This window comes from Arachis ipaensis, chromosome B07 (assembly GCF_000816755.2).
Source record: "Arachis ipaensis cultivar K30076 chromosome B07, Araip1.1, whole genome shotgun sequence".
Classification (NCBI taxonomy): domain Eukaryota; kingdom Viridiplantae; phylum Streptophyta; class Magnoliopsida; order Fabales; family Fabaceae; genus Arachis; species Arachis ipaensis.
The window spans coordinates 38,587,660-38,603,510 of NC_029791.2; the positions used below are offsets into that span (position 1 = coordinate 38,587,660).

General features: G+C 35.7%; 2 protein-coding genes across 2 annotated transcripts; both read left to right on the forward strand.

The window, feature by feature from the left end:
- Nucleotides 1,992-3,524, forward strand: LOC107609981 (AT-hook motif nuclear-localized protein 28-like). Its single transcript, XM_016312041.2, has one exon. It carries the CDS (start codon nucleotides 2,437-2,439, stop codon nucleotides 3,253-3,255), a length of 819 nt encoding a protein of 272 aa, XP_016167527.1. The 5' UTR covers nucleotides 1,992-2,436; the 3' UTR covers nucleotides 3,256-3,524.
- Nucleotides 10,460-11,056, forward strand: LOC107607074. Its single transcript, XM_016309061.1, has one exon. The coding sequence runs from the start codon at nucleotides 10,460-10,462 to the stop codon at nucleotides 11,054-11,056; it is 597 nt and encodes a 198-aa protein (XP_016164547.1).

Sequence of the window (15,851 nt, forward strand, 5' to 3'; positions counted from 1 at the left end):
TCATTGGAACTTTTGAAGAGATTTCAACAATTATAAAAGCTCTAAAAGAAGAGTTTGAGATGAAAGATCTTGGAAAGATTAAATTTTATCTCAGCCTGCAGATCGAGTATACAAATAATGGAATTTTTATTCATCAAACAACATACACAGAAAAGATCTTGAAGATATTTTATATAGATAAGTCACATCCATTAAGTATTCCAATGATCGTAAGATCTTTGGATGTGGAAAATGATCAATTCCGTCTTAAAGAAGAAAATGAAGATATCCTTGGTTATGAAGTACCATATCTTAGTGTCAATGGAGCACTAATGTATCTTGCTAATAATATACGACCTGACATATCATTTGCTGTGAATTTACTAGTAAGGTATAGTTTCTCTCCAACCAGAAGACATTGGAATGGAATTAAACAAATCTTTCGACAGTTGATATGGGACTGTCTTATCCATATGAATCCAAGCCACAATTAGTTGGTTATGAAGATGCATGATACTTCTCTGATCCACACAAAGGAAGATCTCAAACAGGATACCTATTCACATATGGTGATATAGCTATATCATGGAGATCCACAAAACAGACGATAGTAGCAACATCCTCTAATCATGCTGAAATACTAGCGATACATGAAGCCAGTCGCGAGTGCTTTTGGCTCAGGAGTTTAATCCAATATATTCTATCATCATGTGGACTGACTAATAGGAAAATAGCTCCAACTATTCTGTTTGAAAATAATACATCATGCATTGCTCAACTTAAAGGTGGATATATCAAAGGTGATAGAACAAAGCATATTTCTCCCAAATTCTTTTTCACTCATGACCTTCAAAATCAATGAACCATTGATGTCCAACAGATCCGCTCAAGCAATAATCTGACAGATTTATTTACAAAGTCACTTCCAAAATCCTCTTTTGAAAGGTTGGTACATCAAATTGGGATGCGCCGATTTTGAGATATTAAATAACGTTGACAAGGGGGGAGACTGTACTCTTTTTCCTTTGGTTAGGTTTTTGTTCTTATTAAGTTTTTCTTGACAAGGTTTTTAAAGAGACAGTCCTCATCACAAATGATATTGTACTCTTTTTCCTTCACTAAAATTTTTTATCCCATTAGATTTTTCTTTAATAAAGTTTTAATGAACCATAATGTTAAATGAACATTTAAGAAGGAGTGCTGTAATATGGATGGATGGATGCCCATTAATAACTTGTGATTTTCTTCAATAAATGAGCAACTCAATTTTGCTAAAATGAATGATTCAAGTTCTCAAAATGAATCGCACTTAATGGAGTTTGAAAAAATAAGTTTTATACGTATAAATAGGAAAGCATAAATCTAAAATATACACACTACTAATATATAAAACACTTTTTTTTCTCTTTTACATATATACAATATACACATTTTTATTTTTAATATTGGATTAACAATGGTGTTTTTTTTAATTGTGATCTACTGTAGTATTTTTCTAAAATGTGGAATGATTTAATTTACGGAGTATAAATCAAACCGTCTGATTTTTAAGTACAAAAACCGGACCGTCCGATTTGTGTTTAAAAAATTAAAAAAATTTGGAGTACACAAATGGGACGGTCCGATTTGGAGTCCGATTTGTGTACTCCAAATATTTTTAATTTTTAAACTCCAAATTCGATTTGTGTACCTTCCATAGTTTTAAAAAACACTAAAAATTACCACACTAAGGTATAACACTCATCTTCCTTCCATATCCAAATTTTTTAGCCTACAATATACTCCTACGTATATTAGTAAATATATATATTTTTTATTTATATTTATTTATTTATTTATTTTACAACAGTACAACACTCTAATATATATTTATTATAATTATACGAAAATTCCAGCGAGTCCTTATCAAAGATATACCAATGCCCAAATTTCATTCAACATCTATCCCTAATTTCTGTCTCATCTGTCCCTGTGGGGACCCAACTCCACTTGACCCCCAACCAGCGGCGCCATTGGTCTTTTACTTAGTTTCCAAGCTTACGCATCTCTCTCTCTCTCTCTCTCTCTCTCTCTCTCCATAAAACCAAAGCAAATAAACATAAACAAATCCAAACAACTCACTCTTACTTTTCACCGCGAAGAGCATTGTGCAATTTTGCCTTGCGAGGTCTCTCTCTTTTATAATCCCTTCTACTCCATTCCCTAACCTTCCCTTCTATTATTCCTGCTCCATACACCATACTTATCTCTAAGCTATCATCAGCAAAAACAAATAAAACTCAAACCACCCTCCAAAACCCAAGCTATTTGCACCAATCATAAACTCTCCTTTGGATCACTTTAAACTTAGTTTATATCAAAAGACGACCCAAAAATCCAAAAGAAGAAAAGAAAAGTAATGAATCACCCAGATCAATAACAGTACCTAAGAAGAATACGGGTTCGAGAAAACGCACCATGTTCTCGAAGCTTCATCAACAGCAGCACACCTTCCAACTCTCCCGAGAATGCCAAACCTCAGAAGACGATGACAGCAGGAGCAGCGGTGGGCCCACTCTCGGCCCGGGCCAAAAGCCAAACGCAACAGACGACGCCACTATCGAAGTCATTAGGCGTCCCAGGGGCCGTCCACCTGGCTCCAAAAACAAGCCCAAGCCTCCTCTCGTAATAACACGGGAGCCCGAGCCCGCCATGAGCCCATACATTCTCGAAATCCCCAGTGGAAACGACGTCGTTGAATCTATAGCTAGCTTCACACGACGCAAGAACTCAGGCCTCTGCATCCTCTCCGGTTCTGGAACCGTTTCCAACGTCACTCTCCGTCAACCGTCCAACGCCACCTCCCCCGGCGCCACTGTTACGTTCCACGGCCGCTTCGAAATACTCTCGATCTCCGCTACTTTTGTCCCTCACGCGCCGCCGCCTCCGGTTCCAAGTTCGTTCTCCATCTCTCTAGCCGGACCTCAGGGCCAGATCGTCGGCGGACTCGTCGCCGGCAAGCTGATCGCCGCCGGGATGGTGTACGTGGTTGCGGCGTCGTTCAGCAAAGCGGCGTACCACAGGCTGCAATCGTCGGAGGAAGAGGTCGCTGGTGGAGGTGGAGGAGGAGAGGTGCAGTCACCGCCGGTTTCTGCTGCGACGGAGAGCGGGAGTGGTGGCGGCGGCGGAGGGGGACACGTGGCGGTTGGAGATCAGTCCTGTGGAGTTGGAATCATGTACAGCGGTCACCTTCCTTCCGATGTGATTTGGGCTCCAACGGCAAGACCACCATTTTGATTTTATACGTCGAAATCACTTTCATTGTGGCTAATTGTCTATTGTGAACTGTTTTAGATTGGACGATTTTTATTTTTCATTTTTTTATGTTTTTACTTTAGTTTAATTGCTAATTGATTTAGTGTTTTTTTTAGCTGGGGTTTTAAATTTCTATTAGAAACAGTTTTTTTTTCTCCTTTTGTGGCTTCTTTTGGTGCACGATCAGATAATCGGTTGAAGTGTTACTTGTTAAATACTCTTTACATCTAACCAGTGATCTTCGAGTTTTCTGCTGAATCCCGAAATAGTTAGATTCTGAGTAGGATTAGTTGAGTGCGAGTATAGTGCTTAATTAATTACTATTACGTAGTATGGAGTTTCTCCTCTTACTCTTATTTGTTATCTGCAGCCTTTTAGGAGCTAAATCTTCGCTTTGTTCTGACGTTTCTATTAAAATAATTCTACTACTGACAAGAAGAAAACGGCACGTTACATGTGCTAAGTTATCATTATTTAAAAATATTTCACGATCGTCTTTCATATTCTATAGTCTATACATATCCTAGTTCATTTAAGATTCTGTAATTTAATGTGAAGTATGTCATGCCAATTGCCGTATTTGGAATGTAGCTTTTTTTAGTTTTATGCTGATATTTCCTAATTTGGCAATCTAAAGATTAATTTTTTACAAATTTAAACTTTATTTAAGAGTATGTTATTTTTTCAACGGATTGTTGCAATTTGCAATTTGCAAATAACATTTTTTTTTTCATATTTAGCTTTTTCTTTTGACAGGTTAAGAAAAGAGATAATAAAATGTTAGACTGTTTTAATTAACTAAATTAAATTATAATTTAAAAAGCAGAAATTGAGCACGGGTTTAATCCAAAACGACTGTGATTCATACATTGATATCGTATTCGTAGCATACTATCATTAATAATTTTGCCTTATTTCCTTCTTTAGATTTTGCTTGCATTGGGTGAAAAGTGAACTGAATAGAAAGTTTTAGCATGCTCATGCCTTAAACATTTAGAGCAAATCTTTCTCCTGGGTATTCCAATGTATTCATATTCTGGTCACAAGCTGGCGACCACAGAGATATTTTGTCATAGTGGGTTTTGTAGTGTAAGGGGCAGAGGGGTAGTTATGGTATGGAGAAAGGCTTCTTTTGCTTTTGCAGAGATCATTGGGACTGAGAATATCTGTAACTACAAGCTAGCATTCCACTGATCAGCCAAGAGTAGTTTTGCTTTTGCTTGTTGACTATGCATACAATTTGCTAGTAGTTGCTAAGTGCTACTATATATGTATATATATAGCTTTCTTGATTTGTATAAAGTGTGTGGCAGTGGAGAACGTGGACGGTGGATGGGGTTGCAATGCAATGTGCTTCCCATTATTATTCTAATTCCTTTTACAGTAGTGTAGCAACATGCCAAATTGCCAACGTGCATTCTATGTATCATCACCATTATTGTTTGTTCAGGACTCATTGGTCTTTATCTCCTGCTATGCTTATGCTTCCTCTGCTGCATTGCGGTATACTTTTGTCCAATAGTCCAATCTCTTCTTGAAAGCTCTTTAATTTAGGGTTTTTAAAGACTCAAAATCCATTTTGGTGTCAAAAGTTTAGTCAATATATTTCAACTATATATTTTTCTTTGGCTTAATCACATTCTTATATGGAAGCAAAAAGGGAAGAGAATACAACAATGACTGTTTGCAAAATAGAGTATAAGAATGTGATAAGATACACTTGCATTGAACACACCATCCGCACGGGAGATTTCTAATTACATTGAGATTTGACCGAAATTATTTTTAATACGGAGATGAAGATGATGTTTTGGTTAAATATTAATATTTGAAGTATATTACAGTATTATAGACGTGCAGAAAATGTTGATACAACATGCAGGGAGCGTGTTATTGCAGTTTGATACATGTACAACACGCACGCATCCTATGTGTTGGTCAGAATGTTGACACATGTTCAACATATACTCTACATACACAGACTTTATGTGTTAATTTTTTACTTATAAAATTTACCAATTTATAATTACATCAAATAATTCTAATTTCAATAAAAATACTAATATCTTTTTCATATAAAAAAAATTAGCCGAAATTTGATCACAAATTTTGAAACCAAATATAATTGCTCTTTTTAAACTAGAAATTAAAGATGACGCTGCCTTTTAACATGTTCTTCCTAAAAAAAAGAACATTTTTAATGCTAGTCTTCTTTTGAAGGATTGATTTGAATCTTCGTATAGTCTAGTTATCGAGAATTATTATAGAATGATTTTTGTATTTTAATAAAGATATAATTTTAGTATTTTAATAATATCGTGAGCATATATATTACAAGCTTACAACTTAGAGACTTTATATTTTGTTTCTCTCTAATAAATACTTGATTATGAAATTCAAAAATAACACGTTCGCACACAAAATTAGATACCAAATTCAGTAAATATGTATTTGTATTTAAATATATATGTTTGTATATTTTATATTTTAACATGTATTATATATAGAATCATCAAAATGTGTTAAATTTATTAGACTAATCCATTTAAATTAGACCCATTTAAATTTCAGTATAAGTCCAAATAATTCAAAAACTAGTGAGTTAAACGGATTAATATGTGGACTACAATAAAATATTTTTAGCCTAAAAACTGAATTTCTTAGCAAAAGTTTTTTGAAAATAAAAAATAAATGGGTCAACCCTTATAATACATTGGGTTAACCATAAACGATCTAAATCTAAAACTGAGGCTTGTAAACAAATAGAAAAACGAGTTAACTTGTATAATCCACAAGTTTAGACAAGCCAAGTTTAAATAGCTCATTTGACAATCCTACTTATATACAAATAACTGATTTTTAGTGTACATGTAATATGATGGTATGAATTTGTTTTTTATTTTTTATAATATTTCCATTTTAACAAGTCAATGATTAATCTATCACGAATTTAAACTTAATTTAAAATCCTGCTTCTAATCGATGAATTGTTACACAGAAAGTCAAATATAAATAGATGTTACAATTTTAGCCAATTGCCATTAATTATGTATAAATTTATTGGACTTTTATGTTTGAGTAACTTTTGTGTAGTTTTTATTTTTAATATGTTAATTAGATAGGTGTAATACGAGAAAATAAGCGTTTAAGCGTATAATACACATATATGGGATTAATAACGGTTTACAAAGAAATCGTGATATACGATTTAAATAAAATCATTATTAACAATCGCATGAGAGAGAAAGAGATAGGGAGAGAGAGAGAAATGAAATGGTGAGATCCATTCCTTGATATTTTTTTTCCTACTTTTAACCCTAACCATACACACTCCTTTCCTCACTCTCACTAACACACCCACACGCACACGGTTCAGAGAAAGAAAAAAAGATCAAAGATCAAGGAGATAATGGAGAAGAGAAAGAAAACGAAGAAGAAGAGAAGAAAAGGGTCGCTAGTACTAGCGATGAGTAAGGATGCTACTGTTAGATTCGAAGAGAGATGAAGGGAAGGATGAGAGGGTGAGAAATGGAGAAAACAGAGGGGAGAGAGAGATACTAACTAGAAGAAGAGAGGAGAGAAGAGAGAAAGGGAAGACGGTGTCGATGACGAGCCCGATCACCGCCATTAGCATCACCGAATCTGAGTAGAGAGAAAGCAAGCAGAAGTGAAAAGATTAAACAAAACACATAGGGAGAAAAAAGAAAGGGAGGTCGTGACGGAGGAAGAGAGCGTCTCTGCCACTGTTGCAGCTGTCGTCGCCATCATCGGAGTCACCAAAGCACGCCGGAGGAGGTCCATCAGAGCTGCTGTTGTTATTGCTCTTGCTCTACTTCGCCATTGTCGCGCTTCCATTTCCCCTGTTCACCAGAACTACTTCTGTCGCTGCCACTGGAGTGGGTTGATGCCGCCGTTACTACTTCTGGAACCACTGTGCTTCTACTTGTCTGAAATTGCTACTAGAGTTTCTGAGAACTGTTGCCAACTCCACCTTGCCACTGCCCCCAGTCCAAATTCTATGTTCTTTTGTTCCATTCTACTTGAACTCTTCACCCTTTAATTTGGCACTCTGAATTTAGTCTCTTCGGTCCTTTAGAACCAAGTTGTGAGTAGACTTTACATTTATAATTGTTTTGTTTTACATCTATAATTATTTTGATATATGCTGCTTTGAATTTATAATTATACTTACAAAATTACTATGTAAGGATTTTAATTTGACCTTAATAACCAATTTATTAGAGAATAAATATTTATTCTTGTGAAATTCATGTTTTCAACCTGCACACGAGACTATATATTTTTATGAGACTATATATTCTTGAAACTAAATATTGATACTTGTTATTTTGAAATTGTGAAATATGTTGGAATCTATCTTTTATGATTTAGCAAGTATGATTGGAAATGATTTCGTGAGAAGTATTATTTGATTTGATTTGATTTGAGATTTTATATATTTGAAAGATTAAATAGCTTGTTATATTTTCAATTATATGAATTGGTTTGGTGCATCTGACTCAGATCTCAGCTAGCATGGGCGTTGCTAGCCTAAGGTGTAGGCCATACGTTGGATCTGTTATTCTGTATAGACACATGAGAGGAAAGGGCTACCCTTAGAGGTAGAGCTGCCCAATGTGGACTATTTGATTTGATTTCTATATGGAATTATGTAACACCCTCACCACCAGAATGTCACGTTTTTAACTATGCTACTTTGATAGCTAGGATATAACGACAACTTCTATATATAACTATAATAAGTAGGAGCCTTTACCTGAAATCCTTATTGACCTTTCTTTAAAACCGGTATGTATTTTTTTTTATACATACAAACATGCATACATATATACATTCAAATCATCACATTTACAAGAATAACTTATACAATTAACATACAAATATATATCATATACATATATAATTACAACTCCTATCCCTCTTTATAAAAATTGAATAACAACAACAACGAGGAAAAACATCTAAGATAATAAAACAAATTCGCTTTACAAATAAACTAATGCACGTCCAAATGCTTAGTAAACTCTTATAGGCTTCCTCATCCGTTTCCTAAAAAATATTGGGTTGTAGGGGGTTGAGAGCCTAACCCGAATGTCTTAGTAGGAGAAGAAAATGCCACAAAATTAATAGAAATACATGCATCTAGTCAACGCACATCTCAAAAAAGTTTATCTTTATGGAAGTTTGCATTCTTTACTTATTTGTTTTGATATCATTTTCACTTAGCTATATATAATTTTATATCCAAAAGCTTAATCATATATATTTTTAAAAAAATCAAAGTAAATCTTTAAATATTTTTCCTAGGGTTCAAAGACTCACCTAAAGATTTTCTACCCAATAAACTACCATCTCTCTTTATCATACATTTAACAATAAACTAGAGTTTAAGGACAAATCATTAAGTCAATCAACCTACATCACCTCTGTACACCAGCAAACACAATCAAATCAGACCATTCAATCACACAAAAGTAAACACATATAAAGCACATAACAAATAGCACATAATAAGATAAATCACATAAGAACACACAACAATAAAATGCACACCCAAACAATTCAAACAAATGCATATGATGCATGTCTATCCTACTGGGCATGGGCTCACGTGTCGGTTATACTTCCAGACCTGACACATCCGGCAGCTAACCCGGATATCGTCTCTCTGATCATGCATCTCCAGGAGAAAAAATATCAGAACTTTCGAGAAGTTTGTAAAGTATAACCAATTCGCGGGAGAGTACCCTTCCACCTTCTCACTGGAGGTAGCGCTATCTGGGATATAGGGTCTGGCCACACTTAAGGATCAGAGAGAATGTGGGTGGAACAAAATCACCATCCCCACATGTCCACCACAAAACTGAGTAAGCGGGACAAAATCACTATCCTTACCAAGCGCGGATATCTCATCGATTACGCAAGAGGGACAAAATCCATGTCCTTGCCAATTCAATAACCATATCTCAACCAAAACCATCAATATCATCATCAAATTCATCATTAACATAATCATAATCATCACTAATCATATAATCAATAACATAATCATCATCCTCAATCATAACATCTTGCACATATCTCAACTTAATCAAGTTCTCATCATAAGTCTCATATAAATCACACTTTTGTCATAAGCCTCGAATCAAATCTAATTTCTCATTCTCGATCTCATAATAAACATAATTCTCACCATGATCATTAACTCAACTCCACTTCCTACTCCGCACACTTTAATATCCACCGGGTTAGGTTTAGATCGTTACATATGGCTTACGGGTATGAGGTTTCTAATACGACACCCTAGACTTGAGGTCAAGATTGCATACCAACTCAAATATAACATAATCATTTATAACCAACGTCAATCTAACTCAAACATGGCATATTTCATTCAATCTCATTATATCATTCTTTAATTTGTCACTATATAGGCTAGTTAAGCCAACTTTCATCATCCTCAAACTCAGATTTAGAACACCACTAAATGTACTTAACACTTATCTCATGATTCTTGAACATTCCAATTTTGACTCCATATTCTTTAAATATATCCTTTTTTTCCTCAACTCTCATATTTAGTTCTATTAAAATTTTATACTCGCACTTCCTAGTCCCAAACCTTTGAGTTGACAAATAATTAACTTTTAAACCTTTAGTTGGTAAAATATTTTCAAGTTAATTTTAATTACTTATTTACACTTTTCATTGTTGATTGAAATCAATTAAGTTAATTCACAAATCAATTTCATAATTAACACAACCACACCACTTATTTTATTTAACCAAGTTAATAGACTAACTTCAATTCTATATTAAGTTTATTTCAATTGTCCCTTACTTTAATTTCATTAAGACTCCTCAAAAAATAATCTTTTAATTAGAATTAATCAAATAAAACTCATTTTTATTTAACCAAATTTTTAAAACTAATTTCAACTTGCCATAGTTGTTGAAGGATCAGAGCAAACAGAAACACCAGAAGAGACTGAGAGCATCAAAGTACACCCTCAGAAGTCACAAAAGGAGATCGAGGGTGAGCAATTCATTCAATTCCTGTGCAATAATATTCCTATTACGAAGGTGTTGGAGAAGGTACCTCCCTATAGGGCCTACGTAAAAATTCTATTGCTCTGGGAAGAAGACCTTGAAAGGAGATGGAACTATGGTCTTTACCAAGGAGAACGAGTCTAAGGAGGTGTATGTTGCTGAGGAATTGAAGGAAGAAAAGGTTCAAGAAGAGATTGAAAGGACATTACTACACGTCCCATTGGTGGCACAGGAGCTTGAAGTACTACACCTTCAGAAGCCCCAAAAGGAGACCAAGGATGAGCACCACTCACAGTCCTTGAAAGTCTCTAAGAAACTACAAATCAATATTTTTTTTACTGAGGTTTTGGAGCAAAGACCTCTCTCTGCTGCACTTATGAAGGGCTTACTCTCTGAAAGGAAGGCCTTAAAGGGAGATGAAATAAAGGTCCTGACTAAGGAGTGCAGTGCACTAATTCAGAATAAGCTGCCAAGAAAGATGCTAGACCCTGGGTGCTTTCAGATTTCATGTACTATTGGAAATATTACTTTTGACAAAGCCTTGTGTGATCTTGGCTCAAGTATAAATCTGATACCTCTGTCTGTAATGAAAAAACAGGGAATCCAAGAAGCACAAGAAACAAGGATAACCCTGCAAATGGCTGACAAGTCTCTGAGGCAAGCATACGGGCTAGTAAGGTTGGAGAGCTATTCCTCCCGACAGACTATGTGATACGTGACAAGGGAGAAGAAACAAATGACTCCCTTGTTGATGTTGATAGAGGAGAAATGGTGCTAAGGTTGCATGAGGATTGGATGGTGTTCAAAGTTTATAAACCTCCACCATCCCCTGACAAAGGAGGTACTTGTATGCAGGATAGAATGCTGAAGCCTCCTCCCTTGGTGAAAACTCATACAGTTCCCCTAGACATCAAATCCAAGTTTGGTGTTGGGCAGTTACCACCCACCAAGGAGGAAGGTCCCAAGAGGAAGATGCCTAGGGGATGGAGGAACAAAAAGATCCCTATTGAAGGCTTCTCACCAGGGATGACGGTGGTATCCACTGCAAGCCCAATCCTGCCTCATACAATGAACAGGATCTTGTCTTTTGAGCATATTGAGCTGATCCATGAGAGCACAGGAAGGAAGCTCCCAGTAAGGGGTGAGGATTTAAGCCTCTATGACTATCTTCCTCCTTGAAGGAGCTGACCATCAAGCTAGTGACGGTAAAGAAGCGCTTGTTGGGAGGCAACCCAACCAGGAGTACCCTTTAGTTTTATCTCAGTTTTCTTTAGTTTGAGTTTCTTTTAGTAAATTTTTATGTCATTGATTTTCGTAGTTTTACTAGCTTTTCTAATGTTTGTCATCATGCACCATACTTAGAATAGGGACAGGAGGACTCAGAAGGAAGAACAGAGTGCCCCAGAGCAGGAAGGCTCTGGTGCTAAATGACAGGCTGGGCGTTTAGCGCCAAAAAAGGGGCAAACAGTCCTGGCGTTTAACGCCAAAAAGGGACCAAGTTTTATTTGCCTAAGGACAAGAAAAATTTTTAAGTTTGGTGTTACAGAGTGAGCTCTAGGTTTATATCATCATCAATAGGCACCAAAGGGAGGTGAATCATCTTCACAGAAAGAACATAGCCTGAGCAGCCACCAGCACTGAGGTGGTTGAGTTTCATTCTCCCTTTCTTTCTGTTTTTTAGTATTTCATTCTATCTTCTGTTTTCCTTTCTAGGCTTGCATGATCACTCTTAGGACTTATTTGCTTTAGTAGTTTATTTTCAAAATTTTTATGGTTAGAAGATGTCTTATGTATTGTCTACTAAGCTTAAAAGAAACTTTTTTTTTTGAAAAAGAAGTAGTAAAATGCATTTGATTTGATTTATATATTATGAGTTATTCTAGTTACCTAAATGTGGTGGCACTATCTCTACTTCTGAATGTATAAATTAATAGTTCATAATTGATATTGGAGTTAAGTATACTGGTTCTTGAGGAATAGGAACTTAGAGAAATATTATTAATTCTCTGAAACAAGAAAAAGATTGATTCTTGAGGCAAAAATAAATAGCAAAAGGAATTGAAAATAAAAGAAAAAGGTCCAAGACCTTGAGCATCAATGGTTAGGAGGGTAAAAATTGATCTAAAGCTCAAAAGAGTGGTTTTTCCCTAACCATATGCTTGTGGTGTGAAAGTGTCAAGTAACTCTTGAGACTGAGCACTTAAAGTCGTGACCCAATGCTGTTACAGAGTATGCCTAAGGCTCTGAGCACCACTATCTGGGAGAAGTAAAAAGAAAAAATTAGAACTCAAAGAGTTCTCCAGTTAAGTGCTTGTGGTGTTTATGTATCGAGTTAAGCTTGAAAACAAAACACTTAGAGTCACGGCTAGGCTCAAAGGTGCAAAGCACCAAGAAAAAGAAAAAGCTATGTTCAAAAATCAATTAGAGTCTAATGAAGAGAATCTATAATAACAACCAAGTTCTAGTTCCAATGGATGCTGATATTTTTTAGCTTCAATGGATAGTGAGATGCCAAAGTTATTCAGAAATAGAGTGTCATAATCCCCAGTCCATAACTAGACCTGAGCTTCATTGACAACTCAAAGCCTTAAGCATTTTCTCTTCTTTGGTCCTATAGTGTTTTGGTTGCTTGAGGACAAGCAACAATTTAAGTTTGGTGTTATGATGTGTGAGCATCTTATACCCCTTTTCTAGCATTTTCTAGTTGTTTTTAGTGAGATTTTATTAAGTTTTATTATATTTTAGTGCAAAAATCCTCTTTGGATGTTACTTTGAGTTGTTTTGGTATTTTTATAATTTTCAGTAAATTTTGGGCGAATTTGGCAGAGTTTTGTGCAACAACGAAGAAAGGATAGTAGATATTGTCAACCCTAACCTCCTTGCATTCCAATGAGCATAACTTGAGCTACAAAGGTTCAATTGAGGCGGTCTTAATGGCGTTAGAAATCAAACTTCCAAAGCTTTCCAACGATATATAATAGTCTATACTTCTTTTCTGGAATCACTGCCAAATCTGGCGCTAAACGCCAAGCCTGGTGTTTAGCACCCAAGAGGGACCAGAAACTTCCCCCTCCCGGCGCTGAACACCCATTTTGGCGCTGAACGCCAGTAGGGGGCCAGAATTAGAATCGTTACACTCCTATTTGGGTGTTCAACACCCAGACTGGTGCTGAACGCCAGCAAGCAGCCCGAATCGCATACTATTTGGCCTCCAAGTGGATTTAACACTTATTAGTTTTATCTTATTTTATCTTTGTATCTTTTATTTTTAAAACAATATCTTTTTTAGGTCTAGCATATATTATTAGATTAGTATTTAAGGAATAAGAGGCACCCTTTCTTGGAGCATGCCTCCGGGAGATCAGATCTTCTTCTTCCACATCTTTAAGAAACCTATTTTCTTTGTAAAGTTATGAGCAACTAAACCTCCTCGTTAAGGTTAGGAGCTCTGTTTATTTCTATGGGTTAAGGTTATTATTTTTCTATTTTAATTAATGTCTAATTCAATTCTAAGGTGTTGTTTTCGTTCTTAATCTTATGAATTTGGGGTGAAATGAGAGTATGACCCCTTATTCTACATGATTTCTTTTGATTCTCGAGAGAGCTTTCTCGCTTGAGCTACAACTTGAAAACACTCCTCCTAAACTGCAAATTACCTAATCTAATTAGATATGTGACATAAAATCCGGTTAGCTTTGGGTAATTGAGGTTTTTGTGGTGCTAAACTGGTTTTCCAAACTTTACCCTCTGATCTGAATTGAATGACCACGATAGTGGCTTTTGATGAAGATTATAGAAGATTAATTCGCTAAGAGATTAGGTTTTAATCATTAATAGTTTGCCATAGAATGAATCACTCATTGTTAAAATAGTTGGTAAGAAGTCTTCATCTAGAAAGATAAAGATCTCCGAGACCTTAACTGTTTTCTCGTCATTGTTTTACTCCAAATATGTTTATTTGCTTTATTTACCTGCTTTTTACTACTTATGCGTTTTACACCAACAACCATCTTTTACTGTTTTCCTGACTAAGTCCAGCAAGATAACTATTGCTTGCTCAATCCAACAATCCTCGTGCGATCGACCCTCACTCACATGAGGTATTACTTGGACGATCTGGTGTACTTGCCGGTGAAGTTGTGCGAGTTCTAATTTCACGTACCAGGGATCGACCACCGTCCTTGCTAAAATTATCACATTCATTGTCTTCTTATCCATTTCATTCTTAATATTATCTCACTATCATAGTTAATCAATATCATCATCGCCATCAATCATATCTCATTCAGCATTATCAATGCCTTATTAATTCAATTATTCACTTTGCAAATCTCCCTCAATATTAATTTAACCCCCTCAATAGGTATGCTCTTATTTCGAAGCCTAAAAACTAGCTATCGAATCTCTAATAGAGTTTACAGAGGTCTGAAAAACCAGAAGAATGGTTGAAAATCCAAAACTACAACTTTGGTAAAACAGGGTGGTCATGCGTACGCATGCCACCCACGTACACATAAGTTCAAAAGTTACAAAAGTCGCATACGCGGACCACCCCGCGTGTGCGAGTGTGTGGGCAGAGAAGGTTTTTTGCGTACGCATGATACATGCCGCGTATGCATGAGTATAAAAATGCAATTATCGCGTACGCAGCCATTGTCCGCGTACGTGAGAGCACTGTGCAGAGCCCTGGACTCGTGTCACGTGACACCTCTGCGTACGCACACTTATCAGTTTTCTTAAGAAGTTGTTTTGCTGGAAAATTCAACTTTTTATACCAAACCTCAAACATGAATAAATTTTTTGTGAAAAATCATTTTTTGTCCGTTCTTTTGAACATTATAAACTCCACGGACCCATATTCATTTGAAATAAGTTTCACTGAATTTGGCGGTTCAGAAACCAAGTTATGGCCCCATTGAAGTTGGTTAAAAAATAAGTTTTCACCAAAATTTGTCAAAGTCTCTAGTTTTCAAAACCCTCAAAACAATTCACTTCCAACATACCAAATCTTAGCTCCTACACACTTCTCTACATTCCCGAGTACTCTCCCATCAATTTTCAACTATCCTATACTTTCAACACCTAGCTATTCAATTTCAACCATTTCCATTCACAATTTTTCAAATCCATCAACATTTCACCAAAATTTTATCACCAAACCCACATTACCACTAATCATTATCACAATCATAATCGTACCACATTAAATCACTTCATTTTATCAACATACCCAAACCTATTCGGTCACGCTCTCCGCCCCAAATTTCACCACAATTTATCATCACAATTATTAATTACACATCAATTTCATTCAACATGCTCAAACCATCTTCTCATACAATTCACCACATACATTTAATCAATCAATGCATCCAATTCAAACCTATCTTAGGGGCTACTAGCCTAAGTTTTATGCAACATTATATATTAACTACAAGAAACTGAAACCATGCCTTGGCCGATTTTCTCCCAAGTTTTAAGGACCACCAACAACCTCTTTTTCACAA

Excerpts from the sequence above, each read along its gene's own strand:
- LOC107609981 (XM_016312041.2), top strand. The coding sequence starts at position 2,437 with ATGTTCTCGAAGCTTCATCAACAGCAGCACACCTTCCAACTCTCCCGA.
- LOC107607074 (XM_016309061.1), top strand. The coding sequence starts at position 10,460 with ATGGTCTTTACCAAGGAGAACGAGTCTAAGGAGGTGTATGTTGCTGAG.